A 20,022-nucleotide genomic window follows, 5' to 3' on the forward strand; every position below is an offset into this window, starting at 1 on the left:
ATTTTTTTTTTCAAGAAACAGCATCAAAGACAGAAAGGTAAATTTTACAAATCTTAATTTCAAATTTTAAATTGATTTGAAGTTGAAATTGAAAAATTTTAAAATTTGAATCTTAAATTCAAATTTTACAAATCTTAATTTCAAGAAACAGCATCAAAGACAGAAAGGTAAATTTTACAAATCTTAATTCACATGCATGCTGACATTGGATATTACACTTTGGTATAGAAATGCATTACATTTCAGAGAAGTGGTCTAGAAGGAAAAACAGAGCATTTCCAGTGATTATCCATCCCTGCCTTCACATGACAATGTGAAAACAAATCTGCAAATCTGGTCTGTTATTCTGCAAAGAAGTAATCTGTTACCCATGTGTAGCAAAATCCCAAGCAGGTTGCTAGAAATGGAAGGCAGAGAACTTGCAGACATCCTGCATGCGCAGAAAGCCATGAAACATTTGTTCAGTGTGCATACCATTCTCACTACATGCAGAAGAAAATCACTAGATCGAGGGACTGTGAGAAGCAGGTTGCTGTGACTAAGTATATTTTCAGACAGGGAAAGCTGAAATAAAAATGCTTACAGAGTTTTTCATTTTTGAAAAGTTATATGTTACAATATAATATGTTACAATATGTTAACCACAAGAGGGCTCTGCAGATTCAAAATTGTTCCTCCTGAACTTTAAAGTGAATTATAACATGTATTTGTTTCAGTCTTCACATGTTAATTGGTTTGCACAGCAACCCAATTTATATGAACAAGTCATCCAAACCTTTCCCCAAAATGCATAACAACAGAACTGTATAGTTTACTTAAAACTCACTCTAAAAGAAATGATGTGAAGGATGGTCAATGAAGGGACTGTGGGCAGAAAAAGAGAAGCAGGCACATTTTTGCTACCACCACTGGGTCCCTGCACGTGCTAAATCTTTTGGAAACATTTAAAAACTCTCCCTTGCAATAAATTAGGAGGGTTAAATCTGCTCTTTAAAAGGAACTTCAGAGGAAACCAAATTCTGTTTATTTTAACACATTTATAGCCTGCCTTTCTTGCCACAGGCAATGCAAAGTTGTTAAAAGCAACAAAAACAAAATACCACAATCACCACAACACAATGCAGATATAATGCCAAAAATTATGCCACTCAGTGCATTCTGCACTGCATATTGGCAAACCCACAGTGAGCAACCAGTTTATGCAACCAACTGCATAAAGTGTTTGATAAGCTCTGTGATGTTGTTCACATAAAGCATAATGCCCAGAATACACGTAGAGGTTCAAGGGAATTACCTGGGAATTAATGATACGCATGGTGGTTTTATTCCCAACATCTTTTTCATATCCTCGTGTTGGAGCAGAATTGAATCGCAAAACTGCATCATGGGAATCTAAAGTCAGAGAAGAGCTTCATTTAGATGTATTCTTATTCAAATAAGAGACAATCATTTACAAATCCTTTAAATTTTGTTATCTGAAGGGTAATAAATACCCTCTCACTGGGAAAAGGATATACATTCTTTATCTACTATAGATTACTGTATTGTTCAAATTCACTGAAAATTCAGTACAGTCAGACTAACATACACAGACCCCTATGCAGGGCATGAGGGCAAAGTGTGTTAAGCTTAAAAAATTAATACAGAAAAGTTATTCACTCATGCAAACAGAGCATTGTTCTACTGTGCAATATAAATGATTCTGTGCAGGCAAAAAAGAAGGGCGGGGGGGAATAGCAGTATATAGTGGCAGAATTGATTATCATTCTGCATTCCTTCCATTAGCACACTAGTATTTGGTCATTTCTAAGACATCAGTAAATCTAAGCATTTGAAATTGTCCTAGAAGTACTTATTAGGTTTTTCCATAGCTAATAAGTAATGATGTGCATGGACTGGTCCGGAGGTCATTCCACAGGCCTCTGGAGCAGTCCGATCTTGGGGCGGTTCGAGGTTCGCACGCCTGGGTAAGGTTCCTTTAAGGATGGGGAGAGGGTGTATTTACCCCTCCCGCCGCTTTCCCCCCGCTGGTGCGCGTTTTGTTGTAAGCATTTGGCTTTTTTTTTTGGTAAGCATTTTGTTGTAAGCATTTAATTAAATCAAATTAATTCCCCCTCTTGGCTGCAAAAGGCTTAAAAAAAACCCTTTTGCACGCCTGTCACAGCTCCCTGTACACCCTCCCCCTGCCCTTAAAAGAACCGCCACCCCACTGCCGGACCACAGCTCCGCGGATCCGTGCAAATCCCTATTAATAAGTCCACTTTTCCACCTTTCTGGAAAACAAAGTCAGACTTCAGAATTAGAAGAAGTGCTTGTCTATAAATGATCAACAGGACCTTGTTTTACAAGGTCAACTCTGTTTTGTTTAAATCACTTTTAAAATAGTAAAGGATGCAATGGGAAATAATCTAAACACCTGATACCTACTGTCGGTGATCTTTTCATACACAACAGTCCAAAAAAATTCTCCTATGCAAGTCCTACTGAAAAATAAAACTAGCCCAAGTTCAAATTAATTTCAACAAAGCTTATGTAGGAGAACTTGCTGGTGGACTGTGATCATAATTTGTCCCTAAGTTGTTAGTATGTTCTAGGGATACAGACTACTAGGAACGTAATCCATGCAAGTCCTACGCAAATTAATGGGACCTGGGCAAGATTTATTCTTCTGCAGTTATCTTCCCTTAAGGCTTGCACAAGAAAGATTTGCACATTGCCAATAGTGGGTGGTCAAGTAAGGGCAGGAGGAGCAATGCCCTCCGCAAACAAAAACAAACTATAAAGTTTGGCAGATCCTGCTAGCACCTTCCTTACCGATCTTCAAATTGCTATTGAAGACTTTTCTTTTTCGCCAGGCCTTTACCCTGTAGTTCATTTTTCTGTTTTCTGGTAGTTACTTTAGTTCTTTGATAATTTTTAATTATTAATGTAATGTAATGTTTAATGTTGCCTGTTTGGCTGTTGTTGTACACCGCCCAGAGTCTTCAGAGCAGGCGGTATTTTAGATGTCTCTAATAAATAAAAATAAATAAATAAAGGATCAGACTTACCAACAGCAGCCTTCAGAGCAGGAAGCTTCTTCCAGCCGCTTCTTCTCTGCCTGTAACTTCTTGTTTTGGTCTTACTGGCTGGAACAGCTGCTACTCAAGCGGCTCCAGCCAATCTGGTTCCTAGGGGGCTCTCCTGGAACTGCCCCCAGGAAAAACTAAAATGGGTTAAATTGCACTTCCTGGTTGCTTCAGGAAGTATATTTTTAATACATCTCCCCCTTCTTACTGGGGTCAGTGCCAGGAGGAGCCCGCTGGGAATCAGCAACTTGAGTACTAGCTGTTCCAGCCAGTAAGACCAAAAGAGGAAGATGCAGGCAGGGGAGGAGGGGCTGGAGGGCAGTCCCCGTTCTGGAGGATTCCCTGGCTGCTGGTAAGTCTGATTTTTTTACTAGCTTGTTTGTTTGGTGGGAGGGGAAATGCAATCCCCGCTTTCTGCCTTTTGTCTCTCTTTCTGCCTTGTGCCCTTTCTCCCTGCTTTCTGCCTTCTTCCATCACCCCCAAATGTTTGTTTTCTACTTTTGCCCCACTTTTCTGTTCCCCCCCTTCTGTTTTCCTCAGTACTGGCAGGCTTGGGAGGGTAAATACCCAAGCCTGCTGGTGCGGAGGAAGGTGGGGTAGGCTTCTGCCTCTGTGACCAGGTTCTCCCCTACCACCCCCCGCCGCTCCTATGTCCACCAGCCACTACTGCACATTGCAATCTTTAAACCAGAGCACTCCTGAAACCTTGTGCTCCGTTACATGGGAAGAAGCCCCACTGCATACAGAGGGGCTTACCTCCAAGTATGTCTGTATGAGACTGGTCTACATATACCCCAGTGTTGCCTTGAGATTGATTTAGAGCCACGTAATGTGGTTTTAAAGGTTTCAATTTAGATAAGGCTAATTGCCATTCCCAATTTTTCTATAAAACATCTTTTCAGCAATATTGTCTTTGTCATATTAGATACTTCATTTAGTTATTTCTCAAAAAACTTCATTCATTTTGAAGATCTAGAACTATTAAACAACAACAACAACACACACCACCCCATACATAAGTTGCCATCAATTCACTAGTAAAATTGTGAGCAATTTTACCACCACAATCAACATTTCCTATACCAATGGGTGGTAGCCTTTATGCCTTTACATCTTAATTTCTATACTGCCCTTCCAAAAATGGTTCAAGGTGGTTTACACAGAGAAATAATAAATAAATAGGATGGAGCCTTTACATCTTTAGCCTTTACATCTACAGTATGAAAACTTCTTAAAAATAAGCAACTAATGGTTTTGACACTTAATCATTAATATTAAATTCAGTTTCACTTTTGTAGTATGAACTTTTCAGAAATACAGTATGTCATCATCAACTGACTACATACGTTTCACAAATCCTATAATTGCTTTATAACTACATTGCTTAAAGTAGTTCATTTTTAAATTTTGCATCTAGGTCCAAACTAAATCATGCAGAACTGCCACATATATATTTTTTGTAAAACAGTGGTAACACAAATCTTACAATCAAAACTAAATTTGAGCATTTATAAGGAAAAACAGAAGAGGGCACCCAAAGTCTACAGATACACTTAAAACCCCAGGTTTTTCTTTGCTTCCATGTGATAGTTTACCTACTAATCAGGCTGTTTTTTGTTTGTTTGTTTTGTTTTTGCAGGCCTCAAATATGCATCTCCAATTGACATCTACATATGTGTGTTTTTAGCTGCTTCCCTCACAAACACAAAGTAATCTTATACAGATTTAATTAAGAGTTTATTCAGAAACAACTCCATTTTCTCCTTCCCCTTCCTGACTCCAGCCTCCGCACTCTCTACAGGATCCCCACTGGGACAAACTTTTCAACAACAAAACATAAAATACTACTAGAAAGAATGCAACAATATGCCACTCTAGTTACTACGCTGGGGTTCCCAGCACTGAAAACAGTCACAATCAGCCATGGAAGTGCAACAGTAGGGCTCATTCCTGCCCAGTTGCTTATATTATAACCTTCAAATGTGTATGTTTCTCTTCAGACTCAGTTTGGCAACTATCACAAGACACTATTTGGATCCTGTGCTTTGGCCATCAGATGTGACAATGTCCAGGTTTTTCTAATGATCAGGGTGTCTAACTGCTAACTAACAAAGAGGCCGCTTTTAAAAGTGGCAATTTTCTTTATTTAGCATGGGGAGAGTAACTGGCTCTATCTAGAACCAGCAGCATTCCTCCAATGGCTGTTGCTGGTTCTGTTTCTTTTTTAGACTGTGAACCCTTTGGGGACAGGGGGCCATCCTAATGATTTATCTATCTATTTATATTTATCTTTATGTAACCACTTTGGGAACTTTTGTTGAAAAGTGGTATATTAATATTTATTTATTTATTATTTATTTATCATATTTATACACCACCCAAAATGCATCTCTCTTTGTAGTCATGTCTCAGATATGTAACAGAAGTATCCTAACAATTTTGATAGCCCCCTATGAAAGTGGATCAGGACCACCTCCCTGGCATGGCTGCTACCATCTTGTAGCCACACTCGACACTTTATGGGTAAGTTCTGCATCACACATGTGAGCTGAGACACATTGGACATTTCTCACATCCATGTCAGGCAGCACACACAAAGGATGCGAAGGTCCAGTTGTGGGAAGTACTCACAAATTTTGCATCTATCCTAAGTGATGCAAATTTTCATATTGCAAGAGTAACATTTGAACAGGCTTTACTCAGTGGGCATCAAAAGATTTTACATACGATATAAAGTGGCATAGCTAAACTAGGCAATTCAAGAAAATGAATCTAATTTTTTGGGGGGTGGGGGAGATAAGTATATGTACAGGCATGGCAGAAAAAGCTCATCTTCCTTCTATGCCAATTTCATCCCCAGTGACCAAGCAGACAGGGAGGAAAAGAATGTGGTGGTGGCAGCAACAGTATCATGTGCAATGCTCAGAGGTGCACCTAGATAATTTTGGAGCCTAGATCTAAAGGCCCTTGGAGGCCCCGCCCCCTTGCTGGAGCCCCCTCTTCCACTGCAAGTTATCATCGCCCTACATGCACACACCAATGGCAGTATTTTTAACACATGGTTCTTTAGGACACAATCAGCAACTGAACTCACAAGAATATAAAACTGGTATATTTATGCCAATATCCAGTAGTAGGAACATTTCAACATATAACTCAACATATCCCCATCCCACATCTTTCTTTCCCCACTCTCCCCCTCTGTCTCTAAAGCACCTGGCAGAGGTAATAATCACACTTGGCCACAGTGCGGGCCAGTGCAGGCCAGTGGCAACCACACCATTCAGGACAGACTAGAGGATTTAGGGGGCCCCCAGGGGGTGTGGAGGCCCTGGACCTATGGCTCCAAAGTCCAGGGCTAAGAGTGCCACTGAAAATGCTTCCACGTAGGGAGTCCCCAGCATATCAGGGCCAGCAAACTAAGGGAGAGAGCAGCAGTCTATGAAGGGGGGCAGAAAGAAACTGGTGTGGCTGCAAGGGTGGAGAAGCTGGAGTTGTGTGCTTTGTGGCTCTCAGAAGAAGGAATGATAACTACACTGTAGTAATCAGCCACCCTTCTCCTAAAGCATTAACTGAAAGTGAACCCTGTCCTGACTAGACTTCAGGGATCAGCCAATCAATGAACTCCAGGGATCAGCCAATCAGCACACCAGGTGGGTGGGACCTAGAGAACCATTGGGAGGAAGGAGAGTTTCTTTGTGAGAAGAAGCAGGCTGGGGGTAAGAGCAGGACGTAAGGCCATGGTGTATGGCTGCAGAAAGATGGCTACAGAGCTTGGAAGACAGGGCTGCAGAGGCTTGATTCTCAACCAGGGTTTTGGTGAGTTCAAGACAAAGAAAGCCAGGACTTTGGCTTCAGGAAAGTTAGTCTAGGGAAAGTTTGTTTAGTCACATTTTGCATTAGACTTTCAATTTCTTTTGTCTGTGCTTTGTATATCCCTGAAACTGTTCTATGATTGTTCACCTATAGTGTGACTAAACTAAGAAACACTAGCCTTTGCCCATCTAGCCAGGGCATTGCAAAAGACTCTAAGCTTTTAACAGTGCTTTTGTATTTTCCTACATACCTGTTCCTTGCAACTGGGTAACCACTATTTTTGAAGCATGCTGCCCCCACATCATTTGGGGTGCTTTTTGGAGTATTATTGTAACCTACTGAGTATTTTTACCTGTAACTAAAAGCTGGGAGAACCTCAGAGGGAAGCAGTTTGTAGCATTTGAATAAAACTGGTTTTCTTTTTGTTCTTTTCTTTTACAAGCCTATCCAATTGTGGTTTTTTAACTCAGGAGAAAAGCGGGGGCCTGAAAGGGGTTTTTGCTTTGGTGCAGACACATATTCAGATGTTCAGCAACTACCTGTTTTCTCACCACGTGTAGGCTTGCACATGCTAGATTTGTGTACTTTTCCAATAGTAAAAGGAAGAGAGTTTTTCCTGGGAATTCCACTCCCAATCCAGGGAGATTCAAGCTCTGTAATAAAGAGGGGTGGCGGTGGTAGCTATTTTTGAACCCACCAGAAATACAGAAGAGTTTTAGGCGTAGCCTTTACCAGAAAACTCAGCAGGGATGATTCAGCATTTCTTTCCCTCATGTGAGCTTGCTTTAATCCGCTACATACACTTTTTAGCAAGAGCTATAATGGGGATTACAAACAGAGTGAATGGGAAGTGCACTTGAAATGCTTCATCTACAGGCTATTTATTATCATCATTATCCACAACCTTAGAGTACACAAGTGAAACATTTTAGAGCAATTCCTTCCCACAAGCGACAGTAACGAGTGAAACATCAGACCCTGGAATTTTAGAACATAACTTTAAAAAGACATACAGAATCTTGTTTTATGGAGACTAATGGAAGGAAAAGCTCTGCCAAGATAGAGCAAGTACGCAGAAAGCATCAGGCTGCCATAAGGTGAATGTGACAGCATGCATTCCCATAATGCCTTATAAATTGCCTGCAAAGTCAAGATGGCCTCACATTTGCACCCATTTAGCTTATGGCTCACATGGACCAGCAGCAATTGCTGAGCTTCTGACTGTGGGCAGCTCTTCTCCCCTTCACAAGTCCTCTAGAAACTGTCCCAGGCACCCAGTGAAGAGTGAGGATGTGAATTGAGGAGGGGCTGTGATAGAATGTATTTTGCAAGTGGGATTTAGTGGACTAGCAGCAATAACCCATGCAAATCAGGATGGGATACCTGCTCAAAACTATGCTGTTTTATTCTGGAATAATAGCGTTACATCAACCAACCAATGAACCAACCAGAGGCATCACCTCCAAGTTCCCTATCTCTTAATCAATAATGTAGGTAAGGCTCACAGTTCCACATTTAAGCTTGCATTGAAAATGGTAGGGGGAAATCTATTTTTTGTTGTGGTTGTGTATAGAAACACATATTTTGAAAGAATAACTGTTTTGTTGGTAGGTCACTAGGGGAAGTGGGTAGGAGAGGCTCCTTAAGATGCTGCAGATGTGTTACAGGCTGGGGCTTCTTAACTACAATACCATGAAAAGATTGAGAGGAAAGGAAAGGAAAGGATGAGCCCTGTTCCAGGATATGTTGGAGACAAAAGTATTAGCTTGTATCACGAGTCAAAGGCCACTGTATAAGAGGCAGTTCATCCCTTTACATAGTAAAGGCCAATGCACTCTCCACACTGAAGGCACACAGAGTGGGATCTCCACAAAGTAGGGACATAATCTATAAAAAAGGATATTGGGTGATTTTAATTTTCTTTTAAAAAATAATAATCCAGTTATGGAAATATTTTTGCTTTTTTCAGTGACAGCACACTGTAGAAAGGAGGGAAATGTGGAACAATTCCACCTCAGACAGCATGACACTTGGGCTGAGAAGGAAGCCTATTAAATAAAGTGGTTGGATAATGACAATTCTCATGCATCATACAGATTTAAAGGGCAACCTGTCTGTCTGTCTGTCTCTCTCACACACACGAATGAAACAGGGCACTCAGATGTGAAATTCTGTATGGTCAGAGGATTAACTGGTGCACATTTTAAAGAACTTGGGAAGAAATTATTCATGGTGTTGGGAGAACCAAGTAATGTCTTCCTTTTTCTCCATAGCCTTTATCTGAAGGAAGAATGCAAAGAGCCAGGAAAAGTATTAAAACTTTTTAAATGAATTTTTAAAATGAAATCTGGGCTGAAATAGATTTGCCATAACTTCAATCACAAAAAGCTTGATACAGTCAAAGCTGAGACGTCCAAGTCCCATTGATTTCAATGGAACAGATATGCAACCCAATCCTGTGCATGTTTGTTTATTTAAAACTAGTATTTTTAAGCCCGTTATGATAATGGGCGCTAACTTTCTATCCCGTCTTTTCTGTCTCTCTCTCTCTTTCTGTCTCTTTCCCCCCCTTGTCCCCTCTCTCTTTTTGTTTTTTTTGTTTTTGTTGTTGTCTCTGTTTTTGTTCTTCCTTATTTTGCTTTTCCTTTTTTGGGGTGTGTGTGTGTGGATGAATAACGGCCAAAATGGCCCATGAGAAGGTGGCCGCCCCCGCCTATCGCCCTCCCACGCACCTAGCTGCCGGAGCCCACCTTACCCGCTCCAGCCCGAAGGAGAAGAGAGGAACTCGGGAACAGAGCTACTCTCTGTGTTAAGCTGCTGCCCATACTGTCGCAATGGACGCAATAGGCGTCCTTTGCGTCCATAGCGGCAGTTTGAGCAGTGACTTAGCACAGAGAGGAGCTCTGCTCGTGAGCTCCTCTCTTTTCCCTCGGGCTGGAGCGGGTAAGGTGGTCTTCGGCAGCTGGGTGGGCGGGAGGGCGATAGGCGGGGGCGGCGACCTTCTCATGGGCCATTTTGGCCCTTAATCTTTTTTGGGGGGGAGCGGGGAAGGTGATTTTGGGCAGCTGGGAGGGCGGGTGATCAGGCGGGGGCGACGGCTGTGAGCGGGCGGGGGCCTCGTTGGCGGCTTTGCCGCCACCTCGCCCAGCTTCCCTGTCCCCCGTCTCGGTCTTCCCCCGCCGCCATTGCCCTCGCCTTTTTCAGGGCGGCCGCTTCTGGTTGCCTCGGCCTCCTCTCGCCGTGCCGCAACTCATGGCCGAGGCGGCGGCCACTTTCCCCCGCCGCCACACACCGGCTAATGGCTGCCCGTGGCTGTGGGACACTGGTGTCTGCGGTCCTGTGTCCCTTGGGCTCTTCTGGGCCTGCGCTTCGTGCAGGCCCAGAACATCCCAGGGAGGCAGGGACGCAGATCCCCAACGTTCCAAAGCCACGGCCACTCACTTAGCCTTTTATTATATAGGATATTTATACCTTGCCCCTCCAGTACTCTGTTTGGAGTAGCTCACAACACCAACAAAACGAATACAATGCAAAGTAAAAGTTTAATAGGTTAAACAAGTTAAAAGCCCAGACTAAAACCACATTTAAAATAAATTTTTTTAAAGGTTTTAAATTTAGAACTTGACAGAAAGTTAAAAATTGGGGGGTGGAGGGCACCTATCAAGAAAAACCTGCCAAGTTCACTTAGAAACACATCCCATCCAGTGTAATGTGATTTACACTAAAGTAAGTGTGCACAGGATTGCAGCCTGAATTTTACTAAATAAATATGCACCGATTCCACCCTCAGCGCCCCCTCCGAAAGACTCCAAACCAAAATGGTAATTTTTATGGAAAAGAAGAATCCTTCAAAAACAAACAAGAATATCAAGAATATTAGAGACTGTTAAGTCAGCCCTTATATGAGCCTCTGCTTGGCTTACATTTCTGGTCAATGTGTGAAAACAGAATTCATATTCATAAATGATCTAGAAGTTGGGGTAAGCAGCGAGGTGGCCAGATTTGCAGATGACACCAAACTATTAGGGGTAGTGAAATCCAGAACAGATTGTGAGTAGCTCCAAAAGGGTCTCCCCAAATGGGGGATTGGGTGACAAAATGGCAAATGCGCTTCAGTGTTGATAAGTAGAAAGTGATGTATATTGGGGCAAAAAAGCCCAATTTCACATATACGCTGATGGGATCTAAGCTGTTGGTGACTGACCAAGAGAGGGATCTTGGGGTTGTGGTGGACAGCTCGTTGAAAATGTCAACTCAGTGTGTGACAGCTGTTAAAAAGGCCAAATCCATGCTAGGGATCATTAGGAAGGGGATGGAAAATAAAACTGCTAATATTATAATGCCCTTATACAAAACTATGATGCAGCAACATTTAGAATACTGCATACAGTTCTGGTCACCATACCTTAAGAAGGACATTGTAGAACTGGAAAAGGTGTAGAAGAGGGCAACCAAGATGACCAGGGTCCTAGAGCACCTTCATTATGAGGCAAGGCTACTACCCCTGGGGCTTTTTACTTTAGAAATAGGCAACTGAGGGGAGACATTATAGAGGTCTACAAAATCATGCATGGTGTGGAGAAAGCTGATAGAAATTTTCTCCCTCTCACATAACACTAGAACCAGGAGTCATCCCATGAAACTGATTGCCAAAAAATTTAGGACCAACAAAGAAAAATAAAAAGGAAAGATTGTGCTGTCAAGTCAGTGTTGACTCCTGGCAACCACAGAGCCCTGTGGTTTTCTTTGTAGAATACAGGAGCGGTTTACCATTGCCTTCTCCCATGCAGTATGAGATGATGCCTTTCAGTACCTTCCTATATCACATAGGAGTTTCCCATAATCTGGGGAACACACCAGCAGGGATTTGAACCAACAGACTCCTGCTCTCTAGGCAGGCTGCTTCCACACTGCGTCTTTAGGTGGCTTTAGGACCAACAAACAGAAATATTTTTTCACACAACACATAATTTGTAGAATTCTCTGTCACAAGATGTGGTAACAGCCAACAACGTGGATGGCTTTAAGAGGAGATTGGATAAATTCATGGAAGACTACTAGTCTGAGGGCTATAGGCCACCTCCAGACTCACAAGTCAGAATGCCTCTGAATACCAGTTGCAGGGGAGTAACAGCAGGAGAGATGGCATGTCCTCAGCTCTTGCCTTTGGGCATCCCAGCAGCACCTGGTGGGCTACTGTGTGAAACAGGATGCTGGACTAGATAAGCCTTGGGCCTGGTCCAGCAGGGCTGTATTTACCTTCTTGTGTAATTCTGAATACCACCAACTCCAGCATACTCAAGGTAATGGCAGAGCAGTTGTTCATACCAAGTATTCCCAAATTAACAAGACCATACAATAGCTGCAGAGAAAATTCACTTTGTAGTAATCCTCCCCCCAGTTCAAAATGTCATCCAAACTGGAGCTCCTCTATGAAGTCAGGCAGTTTCTCAGCATTCACTCCTGTCCTCAGTCTGGGGAGAAGCAGCTCAAAATAAAAATGGCAAGGAGGAATGTAGCCATACCCACACGATACTTCAAACTCCAAGTGAAAAATCTTAGGGAAAGGAAAAAATGTGTGCGCATGTGCACACACACTTGCTTAAGTTGTCAGTTACTCCATGTTTTTCCTCCAGCACTGGCAATCAACGTAAGAGTGGGATATAACTCCTGCTTTTGGCCTGGCTGGGAGGAGCAGTCTGCACTCCCAGCATAGTTTCTGTATTTGTGGGGTGGGGGGAGGTGAGTTGTCCTCACTAATTAGAGATGTGTGAGTAATTCCACAATCACCTCATATTAAGCTCAGAAATGATCCAATCTCTCCCTCAAAAAGTCAGGTGAGGAAAACTGAACTATTTTGCAATCCATGCCTTCTCCTCCTCCGGCTCACCACGCTAACTGTCTCATCAGTCCTGTTTTGTAACAGTATGAATTCAGAAAGACAAAAACAAAAAAGTGACATGTTTAACTTTAGCCCACACCAGACTTAGTCTATAGCCCATAAAATGCAGAAATTAAAAAAAACCCCAGAAGCTCAAGTAGGTTTGTAAGGTTTTAGAGATCCCTGAAAGATTTTCCAAGATTTTCTGAAGGCCTAGGAGAGGGAAGCCTGTGAAACCCAAGAACTAATCAAGTTCTGAAAAGTGTCTCCCCCAACCAGCTCAGCATTTTTTCCTTTTTAGCAAAAGCTTTACTGAAAGTCTAGTAGCCACTCCAAGTCTTTCTTGCCAGTAGCCTTTTAGGTCATGTTCACATTGAGCCCCCCAAGAATGTCCTTCAAGATCCATTGGCAGTTTCATGTGCACTGCAACTGCACCGAGCTCTCAAAATTATAGTGCTGCCTAAGATTCATGCTAAAAATTGTTTAAAATAATGTTTTAAAGGAAATAAATTTAGTCTCCCCCCACCCTTTATTCTGGTCTATTTGCTGACAGATGATGTTGAGGGATAGGAAAGAGAACCCTGGTGAACTTCTCTGAGCACAAAAGAACTCTGGGAGTTTGAAGAGCTCAGTTCTTTTCTCAGAGCCTGAGCTTGGAAAAGTTCACAGATATCTCTATCATAACACCTAATCCAATGAAGACATAAAGACAGTAAAACCTGATCTTTTCCAGCTAGCTTTTTCTGACATGTTTAATGTTTGTTTTCATTTTCCTCCTTTTTCTGTCATCAGACAGTACTCTTATTGTGAGGCCATTCACACAGGTGTTGCGGGTGGGGGGGGGAGGCTGGTCCAACCCAACTCACCTCCCCCCTCTGATGAATCCAGAAATGTTTCTGGGAGTGCAGACTGCACTCCCAGATGATGTGAGTTGCATCATCTAGCACGGAGCTCTGGAGCCTCGGATGATGCGTCCTAGCCTCCAGATATCCCACAATGCACTGCACCATGAGTGCAGTGCATTGACAGGATCCCCCGGGAGATGGGCACTCTAGGTGTCCATCTCTGTGTCTGCTCAAGCTGAATGCAGCCCAAGCAAACACACAATCCCGGAGCTGGGGTTAATGGCACGCTCACGTTCTTAACCCTGGCAAAAAGCCAGGGTAAAATGCTGGGCTAGGCGGTGCTGCCTGGCCAGGATCATGCCTGATTCCAGCGGTTCTCACACACTGCCTACTCCAGGTGGGGCTTCCTTAGCCTGGGTTTGGCTGCACGTGAGAACAGTCTCATTGTGTTTTATATTGTATTGTTTTTTCTTAAAGTTTTCAATTTGTAAGTTGTCTTAAAGTTCTTGAAAGAAAGGCAGGCTATAAATTTTTAAAATAAATAATACTGTAGAATGGTTTAAGTCAGAAATAGCTCATACACTCCCAGGGAGGCCAGCCTCAAACTTGGAGAGCTACAGCTGTGCACAGCCACTTATCCAAAAGATAAACACAGAACTGAACGAATAATCTCTAATTATCAAGAGTCTTTCCCCCACAATTTTCTATTTGCTTCAGACTCTAGTTGCACCTTTGACCATATAAATAAGTCAGAGACTGAACTATATAGAAGGCCGATAATGAAGCATGAAAACAAGCTCTAATATTGTACCACACTATATATTGTACCAACAGCTATAAAAGAAATGTAATGGCATTGACATTTATTATGCTGTAGTGAAAATATGAGAACTGGCATGAGAGGTCAGTCATGTTAAGTACTCTTTGTTTATACTGGCTGGGTTACAAAATGCCTAAAGCACTACTATGCACATAGAGAGCTTCCGCTGATTTTCAATTCCCCTTGCACTAGATGCTGCTCCAAACAGCGCCCCCCCCAGTCTTCGAGAGCAGCTTGGTGAGGTGCATGCAAGAGACTACTGCGAGAAGGGGACTTCAACACTCCCAGCATTCATACAATAGGTTGTGCATGGATCCCAGTCACTGAACTGATTTACATATTTTAGCTAAACATTTTCACCCACCTATTTCATCCCCTAGGGAAGAGTTCAGTATGGCACCAGCAGACATAACAACAGCACAGCTTCCAAACCCACGTGGATATAGTTTAGTCAGGGAAATTTGTGGGACATGTTTTTCCCACCCCAACACAGAGAATGGGGCTTCTTTGCCATCTATGGTTCTGATGTTCACTCGTGCCTTGAGCTCACAGTAGAGCTGTTCTGAAGTCAGCTTGGAGTTCCGCTTCCCTTTGAACCGTACCCCATGCTTATTGGTATTCAGGTAATCTTTCATTGCCTTCTGCAGGCGAGGGTTCAGCATCTTGGATGAGACATCTCCTTTCCAAAGCCTGTACAGAAAAGACTTTGACATTGTGGAATATATTCCATCCCACTCATCAGACTCTTCAAACATTTGGCTTCTCCTGTGCCGTGCATGTCTTTTCTTTATCTTCCTTGGAGGGAGCCAATTATTCTGCAAAGCATTCTTCTTCTGATCCTCCCCCTCTGCAGAGATTAATTTCACTATTCGTTGAACACTGCTTTGTGACAGAGGCTGACCAGCAGCAAATAAATAATCATCATCCGTTTGATAGAAAGCACTTTTTGATTTTCGTCTTAATTGGGAAGGAAAAAACTCTTCTTCACGTTCAAAGCCATCATCGAGGTCAGTCCATTTTTTAATGCTTCCAGTCCCTGATCTAAATGAATCAAAGAGATCTTTGTTGAGAAGCATCTCATTTCCATCAATTGTTTCAGAGAAGGATGGGTCATGTATTGCTCCCATGATAACTCTCTGCTTGCCTTGCAAGGGCAGAAGCCTTTTAGTCTCAATGTAAGAGAAGGAACTTGGAACTGCTTCAGCAGTGTTACTATCTGTGAAGTAGATGAAAATCACCAGGAACAGGAGACCCCATGCGAATATCCCAAACAGCATCAGTTGTTTCCATTGCTTCAGGTTAGGTTTCATGGCAATATCTGTGCCAATTCTTCTGTACCTTAAAGGACTGGTGAAGGGAAATAAAACCTGAAAAATGATAATATCAGTTAAAAATGGTTTTCAAGGTAACACAGCCGGATTCAGTCAATTATAAAAGTACAGTACTATAAGAATAAAGAGAATTATATTGGAAAAACCTATGCAATGCTAATCTATCTCCATAGTTATTCATGGAATAATGCTGAGAGTTTGTAAACTGTTTTAGAAGTTTGCCTGTTATAAAAACTCTACAACAAATAATTACCAACTCTAGCTGAACCAAATGAAAAATTGCTTGCAAATTTTCAGAGGGGATGAAAACCAGAAGAAACTGGTTTTCCTATGCAACTCTGTCCATAGTGAACTCTCATATGAATTCAATTATGCTGCTTTCTAAAATGCAACTGAACTAAAATATTTCATACTCTAATCACAGTTGGAAGGATAGAATAGGTTAGGAGGGCACTTAAACTCAGTATTTCAAGACAGGATCCTGTATTCTCCAACACTCCAAACAGATTCCAGACAATAGCAAGTGTAACATAATGGCTAATAGAGCTACCAGTCAGGAAGTCATCTCTGCCATTAATTCATTTGGTGCCCTTAGGCAAACCACGCTTTCTCAGCTGCACTCCTTCCATCTGCAGTAGGACGACAGTAATACTGCCCTATCTTACAGAAGTGTTTAAAGGGTTAGAAGACACTTGTGTATACAAACACTTCAGGCACAATGAACATTCAGAAATGCTATATAAATGTGAAGTATTATTATTAAGCAGGGCTTTTAATGACAGTACTGAGAGCTTTGCAATGCAGCAAAGTCATCCATGCTTTAAGGTTCCCAAGAACTGATCACATAATACTCCACTTGCTCAAGAATATCCTCTAGTGAAAATATTTTGCTGAAGAATCTTTAGTTCTGCTTTGATCTCATTCAAGAAGCTGACTGCAGCCCCTGTGCTTTAATTCCCATTATTTTGCAACAGAAGGCACTTTTAATTTCTCTCAACTAGGCCTCCTATTTTTTTATTATTTTTTTAAGAGGGGGAGAGTTGAGGGGAAGAAGACTCTTTATTCCTTTCAAACATCATTCTCTTTCAGTAGTTTCTATTGTTAAGGTCTCTATTGCTTAGAAAAAGTACATAAAAGACAAGCAGCTCTGAGGTCAGGACGGTTCAAGTTGATGTTCTATGTTAAACACTGTTATGTTAAATAAGGCTTCCCTCCTCCCCAAAATAGGGGAAGGGGGATATTGCAGCTTTTCAATTAGAAGTTTGTCCCAGGGTTCGTAGGGGTTGTGAATTCTGTGGCCAGACATTCCCAGGGTGTTGGGAACTCAAACCTAATGGAAAGACTATGCAGCCTGATTAAGCAGAAAATGTTTCAGTAGAACTGCCTGGCAAAATGAATTAAGAAGCCTCTCCAGGACAAAGCAAATGAAGGGTTTTCTTCCAGCACAGAGAGAAAATGCCCACACATGAGCACGCCCTGCACTGCAGCTGCTACCTGGCTTTTAATACTTCCCAATCATAGGCTGTTTCTCTGAGTAAGAGTACCACACTTGTTTACCACTACTTTCCCCCCCTAATACAACTGATTTCCGTTGCAAGTACACTGTGCCACGTGTATATATTTTACTAGAGATATAAAACATCACTCCATTATTTCTCTAGATATGGCAAAAGTTTAGAGCGGAAGAGCTCTAAGGAACAGCTTTAATGAAAAGTTTAGAGCAGAAGCACAATGAACACAAATATGAATATGACTAATATTTACAACAAATATTTATATACAGCTTTTCAACAAAAGATCCCAAAGCGGTTTACATAGATAGATAGATATAAATAAATAAAATGACTCCCTGCCCCCAAAGTGCTCACAATCTAAAAATGAAACCAGCAACAGCCACTGGAAGCATGCTGTGCTGGGGATAGATAGGGCCAGTTGCTCTCCCCCTATTAAATAAATAGCACTTTAAATAGGTGGCTCTGTACTCAGTTAGCAGGGGACCGAGGATCAAGTTGTCAAAATTAGTTGTTCTGCAACCTTTTTTGGCAGAACTTGCATACATACACACACGTGGGCACACACACAGTCAGGGCTGCATAATGCAGAAAGCTGATTATCTTCAACACAATTTAAAAGCCCTAAATAATTTTCTAATCCTCCTTCTAATGCAACAGCAAATCTGCATTTATTCAGTTTATATGTGTGTAGATTATCTAAAAACAACAGACAAGAAAACTTGATAAAGATAGAAAGCTGAGAAAAAGGAGAAAGTGAAAGAACAAAGGGAAGATAGATTTTTTTAAATGGTGGAATTAACCAGAAATCTACTGAGTGAGCTTCAGCTGTACAGTTGAAACTCGGAAAATTAGAATATCATGCAAAAGTCCATTAATTTCAGTAATGCAAATTAAAAGGTGAAACTGATATATGAGACAGACGCATCACATGCAAAGCGAGATAAGTCAAGCCTTAATTTGTTATAATTGTGATGATCATGGCGTACAGCTCATGAAAACCCCAAATCCACAATCTCAGAAAATTAGAATATTACATGGAACCAAGAAGACAAGGATTGAAGAATAGAACAATATCGGACCTCTGAAAAGTATACAGTGTACTGTGCTTGATTGGCCAGCAAACTCGCCTGACCTGACCCCATAGAGAATCTATGGGGCATTGCCAAGAGAAGGATGAGAGACATGAGACCAAACAATGCAGAATTGCTGAAGGCCGCTAATGAAGCATCCTGGTCTTCCATAACACCTCATCAGTGCCACAGGCTGATAGCATCCATGCCATGCCGCATTGAGGCAGTAATTGCTGCAAAAGGGGCCCAAACCAAGTACTGAATACATATGCATGCTTATACTTTTCAGAGGTCCGATATTGTTCTATTCTTCAATCCTTGTCTTCTTGGTTCTATGTAATATTCTAATTTTCTGAGATTGTGGATTTGGGGTTTTCATGAGCTGTACGCCATGATCATCACAATTATAACAAATTAAGGCTTGACTTATCTCGCTTTGCATGTAATGCGTCTGTCTCATATATCAGTTTCACCTTTTAATTTGCATCACTGAAATTAATGGACTTTTGCACGATATTCTAATTTTCTGAGTTTCACCTGTATACAGACCTAGTGTTGTGTTAAAAGGCAGGCTCTATCTTAATTCCATGCAAAGTGGCAATTTGCAGCCCATGCTGTGCAAATAGCACCATTCACTTTGACTTCCTAAGTACCTTGCAAAAACTGTGCAGTCCTTTGTATACAATCTTTAATTTAATATAGTATTAACTGTTTTCCTGATTAAATTTAGCATTCATTCTCATCCGAAATTATTTTTAACACTGATTATGTATATGAGGCAGTTACAATCAATTTTTATAAGACATAATGCAAAAATGACAGGTTATTTTTCTAAAATGAAACACGGTTGACATGAAATATTTCAAGTCCCAAAAGAGCTTTCTTTCTGTACAAAGTAAATCCAATATATGATTTTTTAAAAAAGAAAAACCATAACAATGTTCTAATCACAATATTGGATGTATAGACCAAAAATTGATGGAGCAGATGCAAAGTAAAAGACATGGTTTGCACTAAGACCCAAATAATAGAACATTGGGGAAATCATACACTATACACTGGAAGCAGCTGCTTTCTAATTCTCCAATCAGAAATATGGCGATGCCCCAATCCAAGATGGCAGACATGTAAACCCCTGAGGCGCAAGTGGGCTAACTTGTGAACCACCTCACCAATTTGAACCCAATTTGCTACAGCTGTAGGGACACCTCAATGGCAGAGTTTTTGATTATGTTATCCACTGCGATTCAAGATGGTGGATGCTAGTGTTCCCCCTAACAGGGATTCCCAGATGTTGTTGATTACAACTCCCATAATCCCCAAGCAAATGCCATTGTAGTGGGGGATTCTGGGAATTGTAGTCAATGACATCTAGGAATCCCTGTTGAGGGGACATTGGTGGACACAAACATTTGAGACACAAGTAGGCTAACTTGTGGACTGCCTAACCAATCATTTGATTTGAACCAAATTTAGTCCAGTTGTAGGGATAGTGAATAGAAAGTAGGCAGATTAATTCCCACTAGAACTTGTTTAAGATGTGAAGATTTTATCATCATATGAAGTATCTGATTATAAGAGTAGTTTTATAATATATGCTGAAATGGGAATATTGAGACGGTTGCCCATGTGCTTCTGTATTTCATTCTTAGATACCTTGACAATTTGTATGAATTT

General features: G+C 41.5%; 1 protein-coding gene across 12 annotated transcripts in view; it reads right to left on the reverse strand.

Annotated features, from left to right (window-relative positions):
* The window catches only part of ST6GAL2 (ST6 beta-galactoside alpha-2,6-sialyltransferase 2), a 146,306-nt gene that overhangs the window by 34,598 nt on the left and 91,686 nt on the right, over positions 1–20,022 (reverse strand). For 9 of the 12 annotated variants that reach the window (XR_008318870.1, XR_008318871.1, XM_053306197.1 and 6 more), the window contains 2 exons: positions 14,795–15,797; positions 1,295–1,392 (listed from right to left, as the gene is read on the reverse strand). Coding sequence is in view for 10 of the 12 variants with exons in the window: in XM_053306192.1 (XP_053162167.1) it covers positions 1,295–1,392; positions 14,795–15,797 (1,101 nt within the window). In the remaining 2 variants the exon portion in view is untranslated. Of the gene's footprint in view, positions 1–1,294; positions 1,393–3,050; positions 3,085–14,794; positions 15,798–20,022 lie in introns of those variants that run through there. The other 3 variants (XM_053306202.1, XM_053306201.1, XM_053306200.1) reach the window with 2 other exon arrangements.

Source organism: Hemicordylus capensis, chromosome 3, assembly GCF_027244095.1.
Source record: "Hemicordylus capensis ecotype Gifberg chromosome 3, rHemCap1.1.pri, whole genome shotgun sequence".
In the NCBI taxonomy this organism is placed as follows: domain Eukaryota; kingdom Metazoa; phylum Chordata; class Lepidosauria; order Squamata; family Cordylidae; genus Hemicordylus; species Hemicordylus capensis.